Source organism: Neurospora hispaniola, assembly GCF_033458365.1.
Source record: "Neurospora hispaniola strain FGSC 10403 chromosome Unknown B0T23scaffold_5, whole genome shotgun sequence".
Classification (NCBI taxonomy): Eukaryota; Fungi; Ascomycota; class Sordariomycetes; order Sordariales; family Sordariaceae; genus Neurospora; species Neurospora hispaniola.
In genome coordinates, this window is record NW_026944410.1 from 587,188 (window position 1) to 611,979 (window position 24,792).

Genomic DNA, 24,792 nt, shown 5'->3' on the forward strand with positions numbered 1-24,792 from the left:
GTGTGCGCGCGCGCCGAAGGGGATCCCGTGTGACGACGACAGTGGTGGTGACTTCATCGGCTCGGGCAGTTTGGTGGTTGTAGTGGGGTTGTCAAAGTTGTAATTACAGCGGGGGATGAAGCTCCATTTTCAGAATGAGGATTTGGGGGAAAATAGGACGAACCGTCAGTGTTCTGACGAATGAAAAGGATGCAAAATGCGACCTGACGGACCACATCGGGTCCTGGGGGGAAATGGATGCAAAATTGAAAGTGGAGCCCTCTCAGCTGGATTCCCCGATTTAACCCCAATTCCCATCAGGTCCCTCTCAAGCCTCACCATTCTGGGCAATCAACACGCGCCCCTCACTTATCAGCCACTAACCTCAACTGCATCATGCCACACCCAGAACCTCTCCCCTTTTGATTTCACTACATACCTACGAATGGGACCCAATGAGATGATGTGAAACCTTCGTGATGGTGCCTCCCGGGGAATTCATCTCTCAGCTCCCCCGCCTCATCAGGCCCGTCAGGCATTACCTCTGTCCAAAGAAAGAAGTGGGATCGATGAGGTGACCCAGAGATATGGTTCAGCGCGGATTACACAACGTCGGCGACGTCGGGTGCAATCACCGCCAATGATCCCTTCTTGCGACGTTTTCCATATCCCCTTTTGTCGATTCCTATTTATTCCCCGGACGACATACATACGTACGATAGGAGGCTTGTAGTTTAGTGTACATGGCCTGATGATCATGCTGACTGGCCGAACAGAAGCGGTTTAGATTGTTTCTGTCTGTCACTGTGACCAAGTTGATATTCTCTCCGTCATTGTCAGGGGTTGCAGTGAGGTATCACCCTCTTTTGGGATTATTTTTGGTGATTTTGAACCACCACTCCTCCTGCACCGCGGCCATTCCCGGTTCACACCACCCATTGCATCAATCAGCGGGCAGCTAGCTCGCCTTGCTTTCACCACCCAAAACGTCGCAAGAGGTTCCCAAATTGAGGCCCTTTTTTTTTGAGATTTGACAAGGCGCGCCCGATCCGACCCAGGACTGCGGACCTGGGCCTGCGAGAAGGGATGTTCCCGGGATCGGACTGATACGCCCAGACGCCGTATGGGGGCATCACATCTCGGACATATCTTTCTCCAGCTTCACGTCCTCGTGAACCTAGTGTAGCAACCTCCATTTCTCCACTGGATACTGTACATATTGTGGCGTATATCGTATAGCCAAGCATTGTTAATTTGGGCTTGAGAATCCTGTGAGGAGGCTTTGATGGCTTGGTTGTTGACATTGACTTGTACCCCCTTACCCGATCCTGAATCTGACCCTGGGGATTCGTAACGGAACGCAACAGCCGCCCCCCGGAGCCTCAAACCCTCGGACTTGAGAGTCTCTGATACGTACGACGGCAATGCCCGAACACATCTCTCTCCGAGTCTGGCATTGATTTTGACACTGAACGTGTAGATGGCACATCTCAGCTACTCCTTGCCCTGGCATTACACTACACTAGCCCCGCATTCAATCGACGAGCTAAATGCGCTCTAGCACGCAGTGTAAAGCCTCTTGATAGGCCCGGGGAATGGACGGAATGAACGGAACTGGGGCGGAATTCACTCATGGTGTTTTTGAATCACGAGGACATTGTCGAATGGTAGGTAACGTCTTGAGACTAGCAGCAGCAGCAGTTAGCCGGGGCAGACCAGCCAGCAGGACCTGAGACGACCAAAGACTCTGCACCATGCTCCATTTGCTCCAAGACCAGGTCGAAAAAAGTCTAGGCTGGCCTTTAGAGCATGCATTAGCGGGCTCCATAATCCTTTGGAGGTTTCGTTTGGTCTCATCCCGCTGTGTTCTTGTCTCTGTCTGTTGTCGGTTATCGGTTACGACTGATGCCATCTGACAATGATCCGATGGATGGCATGGCATGTTATTCGTGTTGGTATCGAGCCTGGTCAATTCATCGTCATTACCTTTTCTTCTTCTTTTTTTTTTCTTTCTCCATCGTCCTGGGAAGCCCTGCCCCGGGTGGCTAGGCATGGACACTAGTGTAGGTGGACAACGATAGACGACCGGGTGTTACCCGACGGGATCTCCTGCTCAAAGTCGTGGGGCTTTTTCGTGGTCGCCGAATGACAATGACACCGGGAGATCGTGGACTCCGGCTCCGGTCGCCGGTTCCAGGCCGGGTAATGGGTGATGGCTGGCTTTTCATGTCGTGGCTCAACTTGGGCATATGATCTGCGCCCTCGTTTTAACGTAGGGGTCAATCTGAGGCTTCAGTTGTTGTCACTGCTCTTACGTATCCCCCGTGGTAACCATAGAGGTTCTTGCGAGCTGGATGGACAGCTGGATCGGAGTTCTGAGTGGTGGGTGGGGGTCCACATGGTGTTGTTTCGTTCAATTCGGGGTTCGGGAATGGCTGCACCCGACTGCACTGCACTGATCGATGCAGGCACAAAGCACGGAGCACAAAAGCACAGGGCGTTTGGTGGTGTCGGTCTTACCAGGTACACTACAGAGAGGTAGTGACAGCACTGGGCAACGGTTCAAGCTCCCCTCACGCACAGACCTTTTGTTTCGAACGGGCCATCCCACGGCAATCCTCTGATCGCTGCCCGGTTGTGTTAACGTCGGGTCGGCGTTCCTGACTTTAACATTGCAGGAGTCAAATCAAGCAAGCAGGCAAACAAACAAAGGACCGGATAACTTTGTCAATCAATCAATCAATCAATCATTCAAGGTAGGTAGCGCATTTATCCGTCCACCCGTTCCGGGCCGCAGCGAACATTAAAGATCGAACGGGCCTTACCTACCGTACCTTACCTCTCTACCTTTCCACAACGTGATATGGCCTAATGACATGGGATGGAAGCTCAGGTACCGTACCGCGCCCCGTGCCTGTGGTTGAGAGGGAGATAGGTACGTAGGTCGTTACGACAGTCGACGACGACGACCGGCCCGGCTATCGGCCCGTCAGCAGCAGCACCTAGCTGGCTGACACCTACCTCTGGGGCTACCTTAGGATACCTACACTACCCCGGAATTAGCTCCGCTGATGGTGTGGTTCGCTGTAATTAATCTCCATCCTCTTTGTTCGCGCGGGTCGGGCGCAACGCTTCAATTTTAGTGAAAACGGTTCGATTTCTCATAAAACTGAATGAACAAACGAACGAACGAGCGAACGGGTCCCGGAAAGTCCGTCCGCTCGCTTGCTGCCATTCTTAAAGAAGCGAGAAATCACAGACAGCATTTTGAAATGTGTGTGTGTGTGTCTGTGTGGGTGGGTGTTCATTTTCAAAGAAAGAAAAAAAGTGATAATGAGTGATGCATGGAAGTTCCCGCGTTTTGGGCTTGACATATGCTGCCACGTATGTAACATACATAGGTGCACGCACGCACCCACGCACGCACGTCAACAAAGAAGGGGGAGAGAAAAGAAAAAAAGAAAAAAAGGGAAGAAAATAGTGATAGATGCAAGTTGCAAATGTCAATAACTGCGCGGCAGGCAGTCATGATTCAGATCCGCCACACCACACACAATGCAATAATAGGTTGGTAGGTAGGTAGATCTTATGTAGATTCGTTCGTGCGTTCGTTCGTTCGTTCGCGTGTGTGTTATTATCTTTGTATGAGACAAACAGATCGGGAACGTGCATTCTCGAGGTCGCCGTTCACACCTTCTCCTTCTCCGTCCCCGTCGCCCAAGCCTTTGCCACTGTCAACAAGGTGGATTTTCTTTTTTCTTTTCTTTCTTTCTTTTTTTTTTTCTTTTTTTTTTTTTTTTGCTTTCGTATGTCGAACGTGGGACAAGCTTATCCGGATGTGCTCAAGTGCGGCTGAAAACATTCACAGAGGGCAGAAAGTCCACGTTGAGTGTTGAGAGAGAAATCTCAAATGTTCCATTTGCTGTGGTATGATGTATAGACCAAGCTTTTCTTTCGCTAATCTATATAACTACTTTAATTATCCATCCTCCGACTGTATCTTTATACATGAGTGAGTTCCGATATAAGGGGTGCAGGGAGGGGATTAACTAAACAAAAGACGAGAGGGGGTATCTTGTATAACCTGGATCCAGCCAAGCGAACACTGACTGCCCTTTTCATGGCTGGAGATACCAAGGGAAACTGATGCCCCAAAATGTGTATCCTCCAAAATAATGCCAGATGGTGTACAGTGGTGATGTGACGATGATGATGGTGTGATGTGACATGAAAAGGAAATAGGGGCCATGATGCGCTGTGCGGGTGATGATGGCTGTCTCCGCGAGGAGATCCATCCCGATGTGGTAGTACATCCCAGAACAAGGTGGGAAAATACAAGAAAATACAGAAAGTCTAGATGCAATGAAAAGCAGTTTTTCCCAGCCACCCAAGTCTTTTTCCCAATCCAACCCAGGACAAAAGAGAAAAGAAAAACCAAAATGCTGTAATGTCGGTCGCCCATCATTCTTGGTTGGCATGCCCGTCCCTGAGCCCATGCTCAAGTGCCGTTCCCGCTGTGGTGATTCGGCGAATTATGAGATCCGATCGTGTTCCGGCTGGGTTTGGGAGGGCGTGATCAAGTCGGTGGTCGAATGTGTTCGGGAGAGAAGCTGGTAGGTTGCGCGCTGCTTCTTTCCGTCGCGATCCGCGCAAAACAGGTTTGGTGTGAAATATGACAAGTGACCACCCCAAGAGCGACTCGAGTATTGCTCCATTAAAGCCCAACAAAAAGAAAATGCAACCAAGCCCCTCTCTATGTGTAAACGCCGTGCACCAGGTGTAAAAAGCAAAACTCAGTGTGAAAAGCTAGAGTCAGCCGCCCGGAATGAACCACCCGCTTGTTGTTGTCTTGTTGTCCTCCATGTTATTAAAAGGCGTACTCCGAATTAGAATTAATCGCCCGAGAATGAGATCGCAGAGGTTGTTGACTAAAATGTGGTAGAAGTCGATAAAAGAGGGCGAGGGCGAGATTAAAACCGATTATAGTATAGTAGTCGAAAAGAGAAGTCGCAAAAACGAAGAGGTGCATGGTGCTGCTGATTCAAGATCGCCGCTATGTTTTGGTTGTTGATTGTCGTCCCAATGTTCGATTCAGGAATGAGAACATGGCCAAAATGTCGAGCGCCGTTGTTTCGCTGCATTCCGCACGGTATCTTGTCGTGACAATAATCCGCGCTGCAGTGAATCAAGGGATGAACAGGCACGCATCAGGTCCCGATGTGATCGAGGGCCCTTTACCTCCGGCTGGGCTTGGGCGGCTGTGGGGGCTTGGGGACACCGGTGGTATCGTAGGCGCCACGGCCGAAGTTGAAGACAGACTGAGACTCCCTGGTGATCATTTTGGCGGTTATGAAGGTTGTATTAAAAACGTTGCAAGAGCTGTAGCACCGTGAAGACACCTTGGTTAGCTATGTGTCCGACCCGCCATCTGGAGTGCTGCGCGTCATGACTCACAATTGAGACGCCAAAGTGTAATCGGCGAGAATTAGGATTCGATAAAGTGTCGTCAACAAGTGCGTAAGCTTTGTGTTTTTGTTGTGTTGATGATGGTTGTTGTGGTGTTGTTCGGTAAGCTTCCCGTTTCGGAAGTCTTTCGTGATATTCGAAATAGGAAAGGAACTCTTTGGAGCTGGCAGTCGTGCAGTAGTGTGGATCTGAAGTAGACAAGTAAGGCAGTATTAAACCTGTTGTTTATTCACAACACAGGAGAAGAATTAGGATCCGAAGATGGTTGAGAAGCTGTGATGGGGATTCCAAGAAAAGAGGTCTGAACGGGGAAGGGGATCTCTCGGTCTTATAACATGAGGATTACTGGAACTGGAACGAGGCAATGTCAAAATGGAAGTCAAGGGGGTGACCACCTTATTTTCCCTACCTTGTCGTTGGCATCAATTGTCTCTTGGACCACACCCCGGTTCCCAGTCCGTCCCAATCCCAAAGACAACCACCACACCAGACACGACAGGGCAGCCGGGGGACCCAGCCAAAGGAGCCCGGTCCCTTGTCTGGTGTGTGTCTGGCCTGTCTTTGCGTGCAAGCTCCGTTTTACGAGCTGGACAACGCCTGAGGTACGTGTAGCTCATCTGTACCCATGTACCTCTGTCGTTTGGGGCCAGCTTGGACGGACCCATCTCCTTTTGCCGGGAGATTTCCATTTTCAGGCCCATTTCAGGACCCAGCGGATGGCCTCGGTGGATTTCAGCGGGCCGGGGTGTTCCCTGTCCTATCCACCAGTTCTCCCACACGTCTCGAAAAACGGAGGAACGGAGCTTGCGTGGGCGCGGCAGGTTGCTGGCGTTGTCGCAGTGGTCAGAGAAGTCGCTGGTACGAGGGAGCAAGAAAACGGAATGATGAGGTGAGCAGATTGGCACACTCTGGCACTGTGCCCCCTCCAGAACGGTATCACGGTACTCGAGGCACCCTCAGCACGGACGCCCGAGAGATCCAGCGACACAGCGAGCGAGCCAGTCCTCCGGGCGAGAAGAGCCACGATGTTATTGTCGAAGGTCGACTGCCTGCCTATCCTGCCGTGGCTGCCATGCACCCGTCGCGGAATCGCCAGCCGGTGCCATGTGAGGCCAGCCAGTGTCTGTCTGGGCTGTCAAGCAAGTGTCAAACTGTCAGGGCTTGGGGCCTTCCTAAAACTGATTCGATGGCCTCAGACGTGCGTACGGAGGGTGCCATTCCAGATAGGCATTGGGCAATCAGATTGCTGCTGGCTGGCAAAGACTTGAGAGGGTTTTCTTGATTGCGTACGCAGTGCAGCGCAGGCGTGCAATGCAGCTCAGCGGTCTGACTGATGACGGTCAGTGAGCCAGCCTACGCTTTGCAGACCTTTTTTTCCTGTCTTTGAATGTTACATTTGCCATGGGATCCGGCCTTGCATCTTGTCATGTCTTGTCCTTTCTTGTGGTGGTGAGGCTGGTGCTGATGCTGTTCGTTGGGTCTCTTGAGATATTGTGGATTGGCAGGCACCTACCACAAGCGGGAACGACCGCAGAAAACAGGGGTCGTCGCACTTGGTGATTGACGTCGGCGACGGCGAGATGCCCAGACATCACAATCACCACCACCACCACCACCACAGGAAATTCCCCGTCGTGTCGTCGGAAAAGCAATGATTGATTTGAATGTATTGCGCCGCAAATAGATAAATGGGGTTTGTTCCTGCGTAATCGTGACGCAAAGGGGCGCCAGTGCCAGTTTGGAGTGTGGTCCGCTCCTTCATTCGTTGAGTGATGCGTAGGTTGCTTTTTTGTTTGTTTCGGGATGAAGGGTCCCAGGACCCGTCGTGATGTAAAACAGAAGAAAAAGTAAGAAGTGGAAGGCCAGCAAGGAGGAGGGGCAGAGGTACGGACAAGGAGAGGTTGCAGCCCGCCCGCCTACAATCACGGGCATCCGAACCCGATGCAGTGGGCGATGAACGGTGCCGTGAACGCCCACTTGTTTTCCGGATGTTTCATCCTTCCCTTCGGATTGGCCATGAGGCTGGAAAATGAAGGCCGCGAACAAACAACAAAAGTGAACACACACTTGGCAGCCGCATTTGCAAAATTATCGCTGAAATCGAGTTGGTTTGATGCCACTGCACTGCAGCCTCGTCATCACTGCGTCGAGACTGAGAGGAGGCAGGAGCACTGGGTCATTCATGGCCGTCACTAAGGTTTGCTTCCACTTCAAGTTGCCCTGCATTCGGGCCCGGGACGGAAGGGACACACGGCCGGCAACTGAAGCACATCCACCCTTCCCTTTCGCGCCTTCCGCTTCACAAACTGAACTGAATGAATGGAGGAAGGAAGCCACGATGAAGTAGTAATTTCAAACTACCTAAGGCAGCAACTGAATCAAACGAACAACTTGGTCAGGTCCGTGTTCCTTCCAGTCTTGTACCGTGGTACGAGAAATCTCTTCACATTTCAGTTCTTGGGCGGGCATCACAAGAACTGAAGTTGAGGGCTTCCATTTCCACAATGCGAGTGCAATGACACCTCACCACGCTCCCTCGCTCGATCTAGGAACCGGACCTACCATGCATCTTCAACATGTACCACTGGCCCATCATGAAATATTCACGACCCTGAAAATCGGGTTCTCCATCAAATGACGACCCTTCTCATCGTGTCAAATGGTGACGTTCGATCGGCCCTCTCCCGTCTCTTAGGTTGTCTCTCGTCTTCCATCCGTCATCCACTCTTCCGTTACAAACTTCGGCCTCTTCGGAGCCACTCCAGTCTCTCTGCATCACCACCTTATTCCCGCAGCCTACCTCCAGTCCGTGTGTGCTTGACCAGACAAGACAGGACAGGACAAAACAAGACTACCTTGGACTCTGCAGTAGGGCTGCAGCCTTTTTGGAGCCTCCTTGTTTCTCACTCCTCTTTACAGCTCCAGCTTTTCTCCGGATCGGCCTCGATGGAGAAGGAGGGGGCAGACTGGCCGGGAATACGGAGAACGATAAAGTCCATATCAGGGACGGTCCGAAACGCGAGTTGCTCCTCTGAGCGACTTCTGACAGGCCCAGCCTCCAGTTTCATCTTTTTTGCAGTCCTCTTGCCGTCTTGACGTTGGCCGGCTCCCAATCCGGATTCGATGAACACAACACCCATGAAGGATTTTCTGAGGGCTTTATCAGAATCTGCACTGGCAGTCTTTGACGCTACGATACGCCACACGCCACACCCACCACACCGCGCCCACAAGCCAAGCAGATACATATGTACAAATGGCAAACTTACAAACGCTCATGCGCAGTTCGCCGGATGACAGGAACAAAAGATCATCTCGATTTGTCCGGCCTCTCTGCGTGCCGGATCTATATGTTCTACAATGGGAACAAGACAGGACCGGCGCTGACTGATGATGGATGATATGGCTGCGCCTTGCTCTAAAATCCGACACGCTCATCCCGCCGCCACAGCCATTTTCACCACCACCGCCATTGACGACAAGACCAACTCCATTTATTCTCTTCCAAAACGGTTGTCATGATTGGAGAGAAAAAGAATTTCACCCCTGGAACCTCGACAAACTTTTTTTTCTCCTGTTTTCAATTGAGCCAACCCCGAGTCCGCGTCATCAACATGTGCAGAGAAGTGCGGCATGCCGCTGCACTTTTGACGCAGAGTTTACACACTCTCTCTCAGGGCATTGGACGGTGGCATCGTGTCTGCCATTACAGGCCACAAGGTACCCCCGAGATATGTACCCAAAAAACATGTTACGATGGCTGGGGGTTTCCGGGTGCGGTGCCCTTGGTTCCCTTCGGCTCGCACCGCACACTCAGCAGCTTCTCAGCAAGAAAAACAAAGGTCGGCATTTTTCGTCATTTTTTTTGAGGTCATCTTCTCACATTCACCCGCATTCACGAGCGGCGGACATGTTTCGTTGGTGGACATGCAAGTTGCAGTGCATCTTGCAAGTGTCGGTTTCAGACTTGCCTGGACCCGCCGTTAGTGCTAGCCCTTACCCCGTACTAACCACGAACTACCCGTAGACTACGGCCTAGCCTGGGGAGCTACTGCGGCCTAGTCTTGTCTAGCTGCTACGGGGGTGGACACTGGTACGATACGGCGGCGTTGCAGTTCGACAACATCATCACCAGTCTGCCAATTGCCTTATCTGGACATCCGAGTCCCACAGCTTGGCCCATTCCCGCCCGTTGAGTTTCTCCATGGCCGGCGGCCACATGCCCAGCCCGGAATCCGTCCCTGCCATCTCGTCGCACTTCGTCGCATCTCGGAACCAAAGGAGCGTGGGCAGCAACGCCGGGCCATTGGGGAATCCAAGAAGCTCTGCGGACGACCAGGAGCCCCCCCGGACTCTGCATACGCGGCATCCTTCCTAGGGCAGGTGAGAGACAAGGGTTGGGTGGACGCCAGACCACTTAGTATACCAGACTGGCAAGTACCGGGGATGTTGCTGGTGCGCCGGCCTTCCTCTCTTCGGTGATGGTTCGGTGCTTGTTGGGCTTCGTGGCACTGCATCAGATATCCAGCTAATAATAGGCCCACTCTGCGATAGCAAGGTGAAGCTGCTGGTCGCCCTTGGTGTTGGCTAACTCTGGTCCACGTTTTCCCCTCGTCCACACGACCACGGCATGTAGCCAGACCAGACCCTGATGACCTCTTCTGCACTTGGCTCAGATCGGTCTTCTCTCCGTCTGCATTGCCGTCCGTCCAGTGGCCACGGCCTCGCACTCTTGGACACCCGCAGTCCACTACCGTGGTGGCCTGTATGTAGATACTTAGGCCTGCCCACCTATGGACAGCATCTCCAAAGCGTCCCCATCGGCATCCAGCCTCCTCCTTCTCATTCGGCCGTAGGCGGAACGTTTGGTCAAGGCCAGCGAGTCAGCGAGTCTCTCCGGTTCCGCCCTGGATAGTCTCCAGTCCACAAAACCACCAAGCCCAGCGAGCTATCGAAATCCCATCGAAATCCATAGAGATGGATCAGAGTTGCCCGAACAGGCTACAGAGTTCTCGCTCTGGGAATAGATCATCACCACCAGAATCCACCGCAAAATGGCTCGAAAACATGAGCATCTGGCCAAGAACCAAGCTTGTTGCCGGTTGCAGCTTCGCGACCCCGGACGTGGCGGACTTTCTGCAGTCCTGGGGTCGTAACCTGAAGATAGTCAGGCTGCTATGACGCTGTCGACACCCTGTAAACGGCAGATCTGGACTTGAACCACAGCGAAAGTGCTCCAGGTCGTGGTGTGCCTGCATCGTACAACGAGAGTCGCTCCTCAGAAACGGCCGTCCGATGTTCTGATAGGCACGCCGAGCGTAGCTGCCCCGGCCCCGGATCGTGCCGTCCAATCTGCGCGAGTTTCGCTCTGCACTATGCTCCGAGTTTCGCTCGCCCCAGCCACCGCGCCTTCGTACCGTTCGTCAGAAGTCCGGAACGGTTACCCGGGTAAAAATCTCGTTCACCAGAGGCTGTCACTTGATGACTCAGCCTTGGTTTCATAGGTGGGCATGCTGTGAGCTGTCAGTCCCAAGTTGCTGCAGGCCAAAGGAAAGGTCGGCAATAGTAGTGTTCGGGGCCAAGGTGGGAGAAAACTGAACCTTCACCTACCACAGTGTGTCAGTCTTCAGAACCGAATCAAAAACATAAACAACACGCTTCTGGATTGTTTTTAATGCCTCTGCGTGGTTGAAGCATGATGCCAGCGCGGTCCGAACAGAAGGCATATGTTGAAAACATCTGTTAGTGTAAATGTGCTGGTTAACAGCAGGGCACATGAAAGCGATCTCAGGGTCGTTGGGCCACTTTGTGAGGCCACACTGTGTCCACCCAGCTGCCCGGATTGTATCCGAAGCGTTGTTGCCGGTATCATGTGGCAGCCGCTCCGTTTTCAGGATTAAGGCCAAGGGCATTCTTCACACCTCTGGAGGTATGTTGTTACAATTAACCTTCATTGGCGCGTCGATTCACACTATATCACCACCCGGACAGTCGCAGCGGGTACTACGTAGACATATTGATGAAGCTCTTCGAAACGCAGGGACACTGATGAATCCGTCTTGTTAAGCACTTGAATATGACAAGAAGCCAAGGATCGTCGCTAATCTGATCTCTTGAGCAGACTAAACATAAAGTGACGATGGTGCTAATACAGTTTCAGCATGGCAGCGATGCGGCGATCTGTGCAAACAAGGGCTGCTGGACCACACATTCAGCAGTGCTAAGCCGTCAGAGCACAAAAGAGGAATGGCCTCGATCTGCAACCAGTTCACCGTCCCCACCGTGACCAGTAATTGCTCGGTCAACATGGCAAAACGCACATTGAAACCAGCCAGTCTGCCGCTTCCAAGCGGTGCTGCCCAACAGCCGACGAGACGAGCTGGATGCAATGCGACGCAGTTACTCGCAACGTGAGAGACAACGAACCAGTCGCCGTCAAGATGGCAAAAACAAAGCCCACAGGCTCTAGCTGGCGACGCGAAGCTATCGCGACTTTATCTGCCACAAAACTTGCAGAACTGTACATACAGTAGCGCCCAGCCAACAACGCGGTCGTTGCAGGGTCCAGGGTCTTCAAGCATTTTCCCGCATGATAGGCAACAACATCCGGAGACGGTACCCCCATAAGACCTTGTTGCAGGAACAGCACGGCCTGCGTAGGAAGCGCGGTTTGCGCGTTTGTCTTCAAGAAAACAAGTCAAGAGCTGAAAGACGACCTGTTGGATGAAAACTTTGCCAGTCGTTATTCTTGCACGTCCTCATGGTTGGACGGATCAACGAAACCGCAGTAAAACTCGGATGCCGTACGACAGCGGAACATACCTAACGAGGAACACCTGCTCGGGTAGCTGACTATATCACAGCTCTCGCCTAACACCGTACCTCCTCCTCGTGACGAACTCTCGGTGCGCATGCAAATGAGTTTGTTCCGAAGACACACGCCCGTCTACCCCAGGTTTCCGAGACAGCAACCCAAGCACAAATGTAACATGGTGGACAATTGCTACGGGTCTTCGCCTTTCAGGTTAATATACCCACGCCCGACATGCCGCGTTGCGGGAGCTGACAGCCACACGACAACCCGACCGAGCAGGGTGCCCTCTCGGGGTTATCCAGTTACGTACGTATGGGATTTGCGCTGAATACGAATCATTGCCTGTCTGGAATCTGACCTGAAGCTCGCGGTGTCTCGGAAGAGGCTGGATGCCAATGGCGGACTTGATAGCACTCAGCCCTGGGTATGTATCGTGGACTCTCTTCATCTTACTTGCATTTTGGTAGCTACGTACTAGACTAATGATTACGCACAGATTCACGTCCGCTCTTGCGCAGCAGGAGATGACGGACATGCAGTAAGCCTCATGCTTGAGCAGGCAGCGGCAGTTCGCTTGCCTCCCGCGTTGGCCTCAGTACTGTAATCTACCTACGGTACCGGTACTTTGCAGACCATGAGCTACAGTATACCTTGTCAAATAGCATTGCATCTAGCCCAGGTGCTGCAGTCGAATACTTCCAGAAGTCCATGTTCCGTGGTATTGGGTTGCCTTGCCAGCACGTGGATCCAAATAATCGCCCTCCGATGACATACACTATCCTGGCTGCGCAGGTATTCCAGGAAGTTGGATAGGTGGATGGAAAAGGCCCGAGTGCTGTTTTCCACGACCACGCCGCCTCAGCTTCCTACAGCCCACCGAATGGGACTGTCCGCCCGCCAGCCTAACATGCGTCGCGGGTAACACGGGGATGATCAAGTCACTTTGGCTAGCCACAACGACGCTGCGCCAAGTGAAATAACGGAGCGACGGAGCATACGGCGCAATGCCACGGTTCCCTACGGCTACAACTTGAGACATTGGAGCGAACACAGGCAAGGCTACCAGCACTTGTCAAAGTTCAGCAAGGGTGTGGGGAACACAATTGTGTTGCCAGTTCGTCGTATCCTAAGCAATCCATTTTCTTTGTTTTTAGGCGATATGGCTATCAGACCTAGAAATAGGTGCTGTTGTGTGATGCAATACACTTTCGGGGGTTGCAAGGTCCCGGGTGTTGTGCGTCGTGGGACCTCTATGAATCCCCACGCTTTTGCCCGAGGTTCCCTCGAAGTTATCGAACATCTGGAACTGACATCATGCAGGGCCGCGCTTCAGCAACAGTTTCTAGGGCGACTTCAGAAAAGATATGCTTTGGAGGGAGGAGGACATCCTGTTTCCAGCCCCCCACTGCATCATCGTGGGCTTTGCTGTGATGCGCTACTTACTGACCATGACCATTCACGGCACTGACGGAACAACACCGTCGCTGAATGAATCCCATGGACATATGGCTTGAAGGGGGCCAAAACACGAAAGGAGTACCCCCAAGATTACTACTTACTTGACTTTGCAGCTACATCACTGCTGCATTTAGTTGCAGATACCGACGAAACGGCACAAAAACTATACCCCTCCCTCGATCTCAATGCCTATTCGCCGAGACGCCATGGGTTTTTTTCCTGCCAGAAATAGCCCCGCAAAAAGAAACCTAACCCAGAATCACACATCCGCACGTTCTCATCAACGCAACTTGCCAATTTATTGTACACTTATATTTTGAGTGTTCATCAGCATAGTTACCTTTTTCAAAGGATAGATGGGTTTGCGGTTGGGGACGAGCCGACGCAGAAACAGAAGTCTAGGCAGACAAATGCGGCGGCAAAACGATGCACAAGTGGAAAGGCGACGGCGGCACCACGGATCAGTCTTCAGGATGACATACATTCAGAAGGCCGAAGCGACAACCCGGGGAACGGATCCGGTCCACCTATCCTCAGTGTTGCATACCGTGTATGCTGAGCCTCATCATGCCTGACTACTGCGATGCTGCACCTGGAGATCCGTTTGAACCGGACAGTTTTTCTGAAGCGAAATAGAACCGGACAATACGGAGTGCCGTCGTTGTGGCAGCCTAGGTAAGTAATGTTTTGGCCCCCCTGCTGAGACTGCTGAGTTGAACGGAAAGGCTGAGAAGTTGTGAGACATTGCAAACACAGAACGGTGGCTAGTCATGTACTGTGTACTTGGTTCTGTCCCCTCTGAGACGGTCATCCGTAAACGGCTCAGATCCCACCGTCCCGCGACTTGTACCTGGCCTGGCTGAGCTCAGCCACGGGGAGAGGCCAACCAAGGTACCGATATACAACAGAAAAGGTGCCAGCCCTCCGTCATGGTTCAACCTGGGAACCCGGTCTTGGTACCTTGCAGCGGTAACTAAAAGGGAACAGGCCGTGCTACGAAACGGCAAGCTCGCATGCACACACGCACGCCCCCGGGGCACCGAGTGAGCGGAACGGAAGTGCCTTTTCTACACCTTGCAAGGGTTGTAAATGTGTTCCTGCATTAGCGTTCCCTCAACCCTCCTCGTCGTGAACATGGGTGAAGTTTGGTACCCGACAAAGCACAATGACGAGCGGATTGCCGGCCGCTCACGCTACGCAGCACACACTCCCATTTCACTCAATCAATGTCGGGCCCGGCACGCTGACTGAGCCCCGCTAGCCCAGCTGGCTGGAAGCCCTTGGAGTAGCCCTTGGATCAGGTTTTGCTTGCTCTCCTGAAACACGCACGAAGGGGGCAAATTGTAATGACGACTGCTTGATTGATTGCTACAGCGGGAAGCGTTTTGTTTTCTTGCTTGATCGTCGAAAAACTTGGCCGTCACTGTTGCCCTTTCTCATCAATCAATCACCATGCAAACTGGATCACACGTGGATGAGTCACAAACCATTATTACCCAAACACCCAACACGATGGGTTCAGGGCCGCGAGGGCTCGGGCCAGTCAACGGCTTAGTCGGTCGCTTCACTCTTCGTTTGGAGTATTCCTTTCATGCTTTTGCTTTCCCTACACAAAACGGAGGGTTTTATCAGCCCATCTACTCCGGACCCAAAACCTAGTGATCAAATTCAAGCATAAGGTGACGAGTGAAACCAACATTGAGGCGAGTCATTCGTGTTGGGTGCGCCAAGTGGCATTGGATACAGACAGACAGACATAATGTGACGAATCTCCCCGTTGGTGCTAGGGCCGCAAGGCAAATAGCGCATCGATGATCGTCACTCGGCTCCCGCGCCCCGGGCGGTTAGTTGCCAATGGGAAGTCCATCCGCCCATGACCCTGGGTGCCTGGCTCAGCTATTATGCAGTAGTGACTGCGGAGAAAAAACAACCCGAAAAAAAAAAGAAGAAAAGAAGACAGCGGCCTGATGATCTGGGCCCCCAAGTTTTCTTTTTTCGGGGATGCATTCGCCTTGAATCATGTGACTTCTGTTGGCTTCATCACGGACTTTTACTTTGATGATGATCTTGTCGTTGTTGGTCTTGTGGTGTTGGTGATGCACTATCCTGATAGGCCACTAAGTGTTTAGACCCTGACATGCCCCCTGAACATCACGTTGAATGTCAGCCCGAGCGGAAGTCCCTCGAGAAATAAGCTGTGACTTTCATGCTGTTAAGGATCACGTATAGGCCATGTGTCTTTCAGAGGCTTGATGGGTATCGATACAGCATCAGCTTTGTGTACAGACATGAAGGCCCCGAGTACACTTGCTGGCAGTCAATGTCAACTTCAACGTTGTATCCAGAAGGAAAGGTCTGCCCTGCCTCACACCTACGGATCGTACATAAGATCGGATGAATGTGAGACGACATGATCTCCGAATCTCAAGTGTTGCCATATTCTGGGGAAGAGAGACATTCATAATCTAAAAAGAGCAGCCGAGCGGACGTAACGGCAAACCCATACAACTGGATCAACCGGGAATTACTCTGTGCACAAATTGCCCTACCTATTCTAGGTTGAGCGTCGCAATTACGGGTTTGTATTCCCTCCACCAGTGAATCAAGCAGGCGATGGTGCACGACATCGGCAGGTTTTACGTCGTGTCCTCCCTCATGCGTATGTTGACCAGTCATTTTATGACCGAAGTTTGATCTTCACCACTTTGTCCAACGACAAGTGGATGGGGCTATCATCAAGAGAGAAGCTGACTGATAGTCTTCTTGAATGACTTAGGTATACGGACATAAAGAATAGAGTATCCAAGACAGCCATTCTCCAAATGAGTTGGCGCTTTGCCGAAATGGCGTGCCTTGCTTCAATCTAATCTGTTTCAGACATGCAACGACTTACAAGTGACTGAGACAAGCATAGCCGAACCGCAGCTGTCTTCATAAATAACTGACAGATGGCCAAAACGCCGCGTCACCCAACTGCTTCAAGCCCCCTCCCCTGTTATTAGCGACGGTAGAAGTAGGAACCGGCGAGACCCCCACGAACCATCAGGCATCAGACACCTCCAGCCGCCAGCCGCCAGCCGCCAGTCACGTCAGCCGTCATGTTAATACGGACTGACAGTGTGACTGACTGACACCTATTAGTTGTCTCTGTGCACCCGCACTCGCCTCACGGGAAAGGCTAACTGACATGATCATGACAGGTGGGTGTGAACTGGGATAAGGGATGGCTGAGTCAAAGCCGTTCACCTGCCTTACGTAAACAGATTGTCATGGACTCATGGTATTGGCGGACTTCCACGTCCACACCACACGACTCAAATATACCACGCACCATTCAGGTTCGATCGGGACGTTCGTTACGACCACTCCATTGACTTAGTTAGTTAAGTCAGTCAATGCCATCGGCCGGCAGTTTGAACAACTACTATATTTAATTGACATTGAGAGTAACAGAGATCGGTCCGATCAAGCCACCGACGTTTGAGTTCAACTTGCTCGAGAAACTACATATGTTTGAGTCCACGCACGACTCGCGACAGCCAACATGACGGACTTTTGAGAGTTGAAAGGCTGCCTACCTAGAACATTGCCGGCGTGGCGCACCTCAACTTGACAACGGCCGATAATGTAGTAAGTTGATGGGATGGATATGTATTTACACGGATGGTGGACGAGACATGTTGCGTGGGAAAAGGACCATACATGCAGCTGGTTGACTACCTCTATGGCTACTGTTTTCACTTTGAGATACCACACCAAACAACAGACGTTTTCAAACGGTGAACAATGCGCGTGGCAGCGCCGCTTTAACCGTTGATCGTCTAGAAAGATGAAGCATAGTATGGCATTGCATGGCGTTGCATGGCTATTGGCAATTGTGGTGGCTTGCCGGGAAGGACGAGACTTGTCAATCAGTCAACGTGAACTCAATAATTGCGGCGTTGCCGCCGCGCTTGCATGGTGAATGTCACCTAACCTGTCAACTCGATGGCAACTGGCGTTGATATTGATTGTGTTTGCTTAGTGGCCCCCAAGTGATAGAGTGTGAGATGGAAGGGGGATGGAAGCAATCCGTCAACACGCCTAATTTTCGATGTCAATCTTACCATCGATCCTCAAGATGGAACAAAACTCGATCATCAACACAAAGGTAATGATACCACTAAAGGCATGAAATAAGCTATGCTGTTTAGTCACGTCTCTAGGTAGGTAGTTATTCCCCTGTCGCGATTAGCCATGTGAAAATGACACTGATCAAAACTAACCATTGCCAGCATCTTGCAACATCAACTCCAACACCAACAACAAGACAGCATAATCAAACCCGAAAGAAGCAAGAAGGCAGGTACCATCTATATCCATGTTTCAACCGATCAAAACGTTAAACTAAGGGATCCCACCACCAACAGGGTGGTTTCACGATATACTCACATCCATCAAACACGTTGCAAACGTTTTACATATATATGTGTATATTGATTGAAACCATCCCCCAACGGGACATATGACGGAGGGGAGAGTCCATCACCAAACCTTGTGCCCACTTATCCCACCACGCATTTGGGGGCATGTCTTCATGTTCCTGGCTTGCCAGAAACGGATCAAGGGTTTGTGATAGCTCAAGGGTTTGTGATAGCTCAGCGTGGTGGGTGGCGTGGAAGTGAAAGTGGGAAGTGGATTAATGACAGTTTCTCCGGGGTCCTGCATTTGCTCCACTCCTTCTCCCGCACCGTTTCTTTTCTTCCAGAAGCCTTTTCCTATCCCCTTCGGACCCGGTCGTGACCGTCTCGGGCTACCCTTCCGGTGGATGCGACGCGATGCCCTGTCCGGTCCCCATCAGAAGGATCCTAGTTTTGACGTCAAACTGCGTCTGAGGCTGGCTTTGGCTGGCTTTACATCGGAGGTCCGGGGTCCAGTGGGTAATCGGGGGTTAGTCCGGGATCACCGAGCGGGCTTGCTTCAGGCAGTACAGGGCAAGCTTGGGGGCAAGTCCCCATAGGGTTGAAGCACCGGGGTAGAGGTTTGCCGGCGCCGGAACGGCAAGGGGATAAGGCCCGGGGAAGACAACTGGGGCGTGTTGCATGTTGCGTGAGCCTGGTGAGGCCGGGTGAGGTAATGCCGGTCCCACTTGTCGGACTTGCCAGGCAATGGGAGGGAGGCTCGGGACCGGGGCCGGAACATGGGTAAAGTCACGGCGATTTCCTTGTGAATCCCTTTAACGGTGAAAATGGTCCATTTTGTGCCAAGACTTTGGAGACTTGCTGTACTTAGCGACTTTGTTGATGCAGCCAAGCAGCGCTAGCCGGCAAATCCTGAGAGCGCATTGGTCGAGTATACCCCTGACTGCTCCATACCTGCCCTCACATTTTCTGCAGTGACAAAAGTGCTGCAAAAGCTGGTGAAAGCGAGGTAGCTGCATGGGCACAGATGTAAAGGTGGATAAAATAAGACCAGCCGATTGGCCAGATTTGGTCTTGGCACAAAATGGACCATTTTCACCGTTAAAGGGATGGACAATATGAGGAAAACAGTACCTGGTGGCCGAATCATGACCGTTTCGCATGTTGACAATAAAAGACTGGCTGGCTGATGTTGATTAGCAAGCACGTTCGGCATGTCCCGACTGCGCGTCGGTTCAGTCAGTCCCTGGTCTTCGCTTCACCAAAATCAAAACGAAATGTCGTCTTTTTGCCATGAGCTTTCCGACATTGCATGACATTGGGCTTTGGATATCTCACGACATCATGTTCGGTTCAAAATGGAACAATCGAGACCCAAACACCCAGGGCCGGCCGAGGGAGGGGTGACTGCCGCAAACTAATCCCTACGAAACCACACTAGAATAGCCCATGGCAGGGAAAAGAAGAGGAGGGTGCCAATTTGGAAACGTCCTTTTGTCCTCAAAACCTTGCAAAACGGAGCGTGGAGTGTTCCAATTTAAGCAAGGAACCCAAAAGGGGAAAGAGGCTAGAATCGCAAAGAAGCCAAAGAAGGAAAAGGAGGGTAAGAAGGAAAGTGGAAGCGCAATCGAAGCTGAGAATATGTAAGAGAAAAACCGGGGCCGGCCTTTCCTCCATCCTTGTTCATATTTGCCGGGGAACCAGGTGCCCAAACATGCCCACGGACTCAACCCCCGGTCCAATCTCGCACACGGAGGGAGCGGCGATGCCATGCCATGCCACGCCACGCCATGCTATGCTATGCTATGCTATGCTACAATGCGATTCCATGCCGGCAAACAGAAGCGACCGACAACATGACTGGTCAGTGCCCCCGGGGGAGGAAATGACAAGCGAAGAGGCACAGAACTGGCAGCGAGATTCTTTGCTTCTTTGAACCTGACCCCTTCCAGAAGTTTTCCACAGTTGTCTCTCAGTCAGTCAAGGTTCCTGGGAGACTGTTTGGGACATCTCGTCTGCTGGGACGTCCTCGTGGCCGGTGGAGTTGCGCGCCAGCACGCCTAGCGACGCTACTGCAGGTACCGACTGATTGTGTACTAGCACTGATGGGGCAGAGATGCCGGGGGGGAGGGCTATCGCTAATTCCATTTCCACCCGGATGGTCCGAAGTTCGAGCGAGCGAACACCTACCTACCTATGGTAGAGGTACCTATCTTCCGTTGGCCGAACGGTGCGAGTGGGTGGGTGAGTGTCCATGGTCAAGGTTGGTGACTGAGTAGGTAGGTCATAGAAGCAAGGTACCTCCGACAGTTTGTTGTATTCGGTCATCACCTTTTTCGAGTTGTGATACTACATGTAAAGAAGCAACATGGAAAAATCCGTGAATGGAAGGCCACTGCATCGACGGTATCAATTCCGCGCGCGGGTTGGGTGTTTGAGAGACGTGGAAATTTCCATTCAAGGTGTGACTCGTCATTTGGGGGGGGGGGGGGGCACGACAAACTGAAGGGAATTGAACCCAACGAAACAAGTTACATACGTATCTACGTACCAAGCAAAAATAGTTCTTTGGTCGTTTCATTTCCCCCAGAAGGTCAAAACGTTTTCCTAGACTAGCTACACAACAGAAAAAGAAAAAAAAAACTGGGGACCGTTTAATAACCTCAACCCCAAACATCACAACAGACCATTCATTACAACCCAATCTCCTGGATACAACGCTAAACCAAATGACACACACATCACGCCACAGAAACACTAACACAGGTAACCTTGTCGATACGGACCCTCGGACTCCTCTACACTACACTACACTAGTGTAAGGACCCGCGGACTCCATCAGCAATAGGGCGCGACGCAACAGGGCGAACGAAAACGGTCAATCCTGTCTCCAAGTTTGGAAACATGACAGCCCAATGCTGCCTATGCAGGCTGCGCTAATCAGGGGTGGAAGGAGCTGCAAGCCCAAACTACACTACACTACACTACACTACATACACTACATACACTAGCAAGTTCATTCAGTTTGAGGGCAACACACCGATCACGATCTCGATCCCTCCCTCGGCGTCACTGTGGGGCTTCCATCCATTTCCATGTCAAAGAACATCAAACAACCCCCCCAAGAACCCTTCTCGAAGCTCCAGAGAAGGACCCAATTGCCCTTGTGAAATATGACTGCGATGACGAATGGCACTCCGTTTTGCATATTGGAAGGATTAAGAAGAACCTTGGGTGAAGCATCTGTCGTCTCGACCGGTACAGGTACAGGTACAGGTACAGGCACCGGGGCTCCGGGGGTAAAGAGTAGCGTTGCATCCATCCATCCATCCATCCATCCATCCATCCCATCACTGTGGTAAAAACGGACCACGGGAATGGGGACGATTAAGCCCTACGACAGACACCACTTGCATTCTCTAGTGTAGATACAAAACTGCGCCCTTGCCTGGCTCCCTCCTTGTTTTTTTTTTTTTTTTTTTTTTTTTTTTTTTTTTTTTTTTTTTTTGGAGAGGGGAGTTGATTTATGGATCAAGCTTCCGTTTGTGCCGCTAGAGTCAGTCAACCACACGCACGTCCCAAGTAACCGTTCCGTTGGTCGTTCCGTTGTGGTCGTCGCCGGGCCGTGAACGGTTCATTCACTGCAAACAAACCTAGATACCTACGGATAGAGTTGTTGTTTCATGCACTTCTTTCCGTAGACAACAGCTTGTATGTTATGCCAGGTACCCGCCCGCCCGCCCGTCCGTGTGCAATGCACTGCACTGCACTGCATATGCAATCGTTATGCAACTCTAACGGTTCTGCATGTACCAATGAACGGGTTGACCGGTTTCTGCGTCAGTGGGCACTGGGCAGATGGATGGATGGATGGATGGGTGGATGTGCGGACCTGCAGGTGTCAATGCTGCATGAGGAAAGGATGGAATGGAATGCGGAATTGGACTTGTGTGTAGATGCGCGTCCGTGGAATGCAAAGACGGGACGAAAGGGGAATACCTGCAAAGAGGGACCACGGTAAACGTAGACAGATAGTATTACTGTATGGTGTAGTACATGTACATAGAGTAGTATGTATGAGGTATAAACGGAACATGTGCGTTGTATTCCACTTCCAATAGTCGACGACGATCTTGTCTTCTATCAACCGATCGTCTTGACCATCGGGACGTAGTCGAGGCATGATAATATTCAGGGCAACCCCAAACAAGCAGGTCGTAGGTCCTGTTCCTCCTCTGCCCTTTGCCAAGATGATGATCATTGTCTTCCCCAGAAAGTGTAAACAGAGACAGAGATGATCAAGATATCGTGGTCACTCATCACACTCAACTCATGCCCCGCAATGGTTCCCGGGCAAGCGAATGAGGTGGGTGTCAATTTAGTTATCGCTTTGGCCTTTGTTGTAACCGGCACCGCGCCTGATCTAGCTTCTATCACTTATCCCATATTCCTGTTCCTAGCTGTCTTGATGTTTGTTGGAGGTCTATGGGCGCGTGGTCCATTTCCGTCTCGCCCGTTAGGGGCGGTCTGCTGGACCGTGGTTGCTGGTGACCAGTATCACTTCAAACGGTTTGGTATTGGTATAAAAGATGGATAGACATACTTGTCCGTTTAAAAACATAAAAGAAGCATGGGAGGAAAACCCCGGAGTAAATGGAGATAGAAGGTCGTCACTGACCACTGACCATCTTTGCAATGGGCTTTATCTCCGGTCAGGCTCGAGCGAGCGAAAGAGCTGCTCCGGAGGTCAGAAAGGCCATTCAAGCTGTGACTAGTAGCTTTTGGGGATGGCCGATTGCCACCGATGAATATGATGGACGAATGTGTGATCCACGTTGGTCAGAATTAGTACTGGAAGGTTCAGCCCAAGGTATGTTGTGAAAGTACACGAATGCACGACTGAGAGGTAGTGCCTGCAAACATTGAACGAGCAAATAGTACCGTGATCCGGGGGAAGGAACACAGCGGCAGATACATGGGTTAGCGGAAAAGGGTTAGAACTTCAGTAGCATGATATGCTTCTTTGCGATCAAAGTCAATGCCTTTGCCGAGATGGATGTTCGCAGCCAAAAGCGATAGGGGTATGCAGCTGTATTGATTGGCGTGGGAAAAGGGGGATTGTTTACTTACGACGTTCTGCCTCGTCTTTGTGTTCAAGAGGTCCATCATGAGGGTTGGTCTTGAAGTTCCAGCTCTTCCCCATCCTTCCCTGATTGAAAGCATTGCACCTTCCCTTGTGTTGGCTAGAGGTCTATATCGTAAAGATGCTCTTAACAGGCGTTGAGATTCGGAATTAACGAGAAGAAGCAGCGAATCTAGTGAGCTTGAAGCTCCAAGAACACCTCTCCTCCAAGTCCTTGCTCATCGCATCTTTTCTAATCCATCCACTACATTTTAGACAATATCTTGAATGCCAGCGTCCTACCTAGTTCCGATATCCCTACTCCACCTATCGCCAACCGATCAACAATGGAACCCTCCACCTACATCTACAACCTCCCCACGATCTTCCTCCCCTATCCCGAACGCCGGTTTCTCTGGGCCACCCGCATGGCCAATCTACACCTAGCGTTCGATCTCATCCGCCGATTCAAACTCAAGACTCCGCGGTTCCTCGCATCATGGGAGGAATTCCTACTCCATGAACCTCACCCAGAGAGCAATCCCATCCTTGTCCAATACTGGCCGATGAAGGGCATCAACAACTTGCTCGTCATCATGGAGACTCTACAAAGTATTTGCGAATCACCGATCTTTGCGTTCGAAGGGTTGTCTATCCTTGAGCCGTGGGCGCTGTGGTACTTGGCTGCGGCGATGGCGCAGACCTGGACGAGGGATCCGCTTGGGTTGATTAGCGGGGTGCCGGAAGACGTGTCAACTGAGGAGCTGCAGAGGTTGACGAAGGAGCTTCATGTGGAGATTCGGAAAGGTGAGTGATATGTTTTCATGCCAAGAAACGTGGTTCGCGAGAGAGTGGCGCGCAAAGTGTGCTGTGGTGATGTGTCCATGCCATATGGGACAAGTTGGGGATATATGCTGACATTTACTTGTGTTGTCTTTTGCGGATAGTGAGCACCAAAATCTGGGTTGCCAATTTTGCCTATTATCAATATATTCTCTGTTATCGATGGCACGACGTCCAAATTGGAAATATGAAGGATAGCTACGACGGAGGCCATCAAGATGCAACTGAACATCAGGAGTATGTGGAAGACGTGGAAGACGTGGAAGACGTGGAAGACGTGGAAGACGTGGAAGACGTGGAAGACGTGGAAGACGTGGAAGACGTGGAAGACGTGGAAGACAACATGGAACACGATGCGCAAACAGGCGTGCAGGATGAAAAGGCAACGGAGGTACGAAGTGACAAGGACCACGACAGTGGCTATTGGAGTATGGAAGAGGAGACGCAGGAGTATGGCAATAACGCTAACGATGACGGTGATACCTCTAGTGACGACGAAGCGGTGTTGACCCCTTCCACAGAGTCGGACGTTGGAGAGACGGAATGTCGTCAAGAGCGTGAGTGGCCTCGAGAGCTTGAGTGGTATCGAGGATTTGGACCTTGTTCGAAGATCGACTGCCGGATCCAAGACGCCAATAAAGCCATTGGTGCTCTCCGTGGCTTCAAGCTTGACCCTCATCTACAGACTGGCTGTCGTCCGATGTAGCAGG

At 51.5% G+C, this 24,792-nt stretch overlaps 8 protein-coding genes across 8 annotated transcripts; 4 read left to right on the forward strand and 4 right to left on the reverse strand.

Annotated features, from left to right (window-relative positions):
- Positions 1 to 1,446: 1,446 nt before the first annotated feature.
- B0T23DRAFT_158251 (uncharacterized protein) lies at positions 1,447 to 2,231 on the reverse strand. The gene has a single exon (XM_062832669.1). It carries the CDS (start codon positions 2,030 to 2,032, stop codon positions 1,610 to 1,612), a length of 423 nt encoding a protein of 140 aa, XP_062691475.1. The 5' UTR covers positions 2,033 to 2,231; the 3' UTR covers positions 1,447 to 1,609.
- A 1,629-nt stretch (positions 2,232 to 3,860) lies between these two features.
- On the reverse strand, positions 3,861 to 4,725 carry B0T23DRAFT_158271 (uncharacterized protein). The gene is made up of 2 exons (XM_062832670.1): positions 4,202 to 4,725; positions 3,861 to 4,179 (listed from the first exon to the last, which is right to left on the reverse strand). The coding sequence occupies exons 1-2, from the start codon at positions 4,442 to 4,444 to the stop codon at positions 3,982 to 3,984; spliced, it is 441 nt and encodes a 146-aa protein (XP_062691476.1). The 5' UTR covers positions 4,445 to 4,725; the 3' UTR covers positions 3,861 to 3,981.
- A 1,092-nt stretch (positions 4,726 to 5,817) lies between these two features.
- Positions 5,818 to 6,727, forward strand: B0T23DRAFT_396481 (uncharacterized protein; the record flags this gene model as incomplete). The annotated part of the gene is made up of 3 exons (XM_062838252.1): positions 5,818 to 6,047; positions 6,152 to 6,303; positions 6,375 to 6,727. The coding sequence occupies 3 exons, from the start codon at positions 5,818 to 5,820 to the stop codon at positions 6,725 to 6,727; spliced, it is 735 nt and encodes a 244-aa protein (XP_062691477.1).
- A 1,965-nt stretch (positions 6,728 to 8,692) lies between these two features.
- Positions 8,693 to 9,533, forward strand: B0T23DRAFT_158308 (uncharacterized protein). Its single transcript, XM_062832671.1, has one exon. The coding sequence runs from the start codon at positions 8,843 to 8,845 to the stop codon at positions 9,470 to 9,472; it is 630 nt and encodes a 209-aa protein (XP_062691478.1). The 5' UTR covers positions 8,693 to 8,842; the 3' UTR covers positions 9,473 to 9,533.
- B0T23DRAFT_158309 (uncharacterized protein) lies at positions 9,534 to 10,195 on the reverse strand. Its single transcript, XM_062832672.1, has one exon. It carries the CDS (start codon positions 9,960 to 9,962, stop codon positions 9,594 to 9,596), a length of 369 nt encoding a protein of 122 aa, XP_062691479.1. The 5' UTR covers positions 9,963 to 10,195; the 3' UTR covers positions 9,534 to 9,593.
- Positions 10,196 to 11,435: 1,240 nt separating this feature from the next.
- On the reverse strand, positions 11,436 to 13,255 carry B0T23DRAFT_359570 (uncharacterized protein; the record flags this gene model as incomplete). The annotated part of the gene is made up of 9 exons (XM_062836232.1): positions 11,436 to 11,824; positions 11,872 to 11,914; positions 11,970 to 12,161; positions 12,200 to 12,391; positions 12,618 to 12,726; positions 12,873 to 12,898; positions 12,956 to 13,019; positions 13,130 to 13,161; positions 13,202 to 13,255. 9 exons carry the CDS (start codon positions 13,253 to 13,255, stop codon positions 11,568 to 11,570), a joined length of 969 nt encoding a protein of 322 aa, XP_062691480.1. The 3' UTR covers positions 11,436 to 11,567.
- A 4,952-nt stretch (positions 13,256 to 18,207) lies between these two features.
- B0T23DRAFT_381484 (uncharacterized protein) lies at positions 18,208 to 18,871 on the forward strand. Its single transcript, XM_062837263.1, has one exon. The coding sequence runs from the start codon at positions 18,399 to 18,401 to the stop codon at positions 18,714 to 18,716; it is 318 nt and encodes a 105-aa protein (XP_062691481.1). The 5' UTR covers positions 18,208 to 18,398; the 3' UTR covers positions 18,717 to 18,871.
- A 3,941-nt stretch (positions 18,872 to 22,812) lies between these two features.
- B0T23DRAFT_396483 (uncharacterized protein) lies at positions 22,813 to 24,788 on the forward strand (the record flags this gene model as incomplete). The annotated part of the gene is made up of 3 exons (XM_062838253.1): positions 22,813 to 22,987; positions 23,516 to 24,046; positions 24,187 to 24,788. The coding sequence occupies 3 exons, from the start codon at positions 22,813 to 22,815 to the stop codon at positions 24,786 to 24,788; spliced, it is 1,308 nt and encodes a 435-aa protein (XP_062691482.1).
- Positions 24,789 to 24,792: the final 4 nt, after the last annotated feature.

Bases quoted from the DNA above. Each gene is read 5' to 3' on its own strand.
- B0T23DRAFT_158251 (XM_062832669.1), bottom strand. From the start codon at position 2,032: ATGCCTAGCCACCCGGGGCAGGGCTTCCCAGGACGATGGAGAAAGAAA.
- B0T23DRAFT_158271 (XM_062832670.1), bottom strand. From the start codon at position 4,444: ATGATGGGCGACCGACATTACAGCATTTTGGTTTTTCTTTTCTCTTTT.
- B0T23DRAFT_381484 (XM_062837263.1), top strand. From the start codon at position 18,399: ATGACAGTTTCTCCGGGGTCCTGCATTTGCTCCACTCCTTCTCCCGCA.
- B0T23DRAFT_158309 (XM_062832672.1), bottom strand. From the start codon at position 9,962: ATGCAGTGCCACGAAGCCCAACAAGCACCGAACCATCACCGAAGAGAG.
- B0T23DRAFT_158308 (XM_062832671.1), top strand. From the start codon at position 8,843: ATGATATGGCTGCGCCTTGCTCTAAAATCCGACACGCTCATCCCGCCG.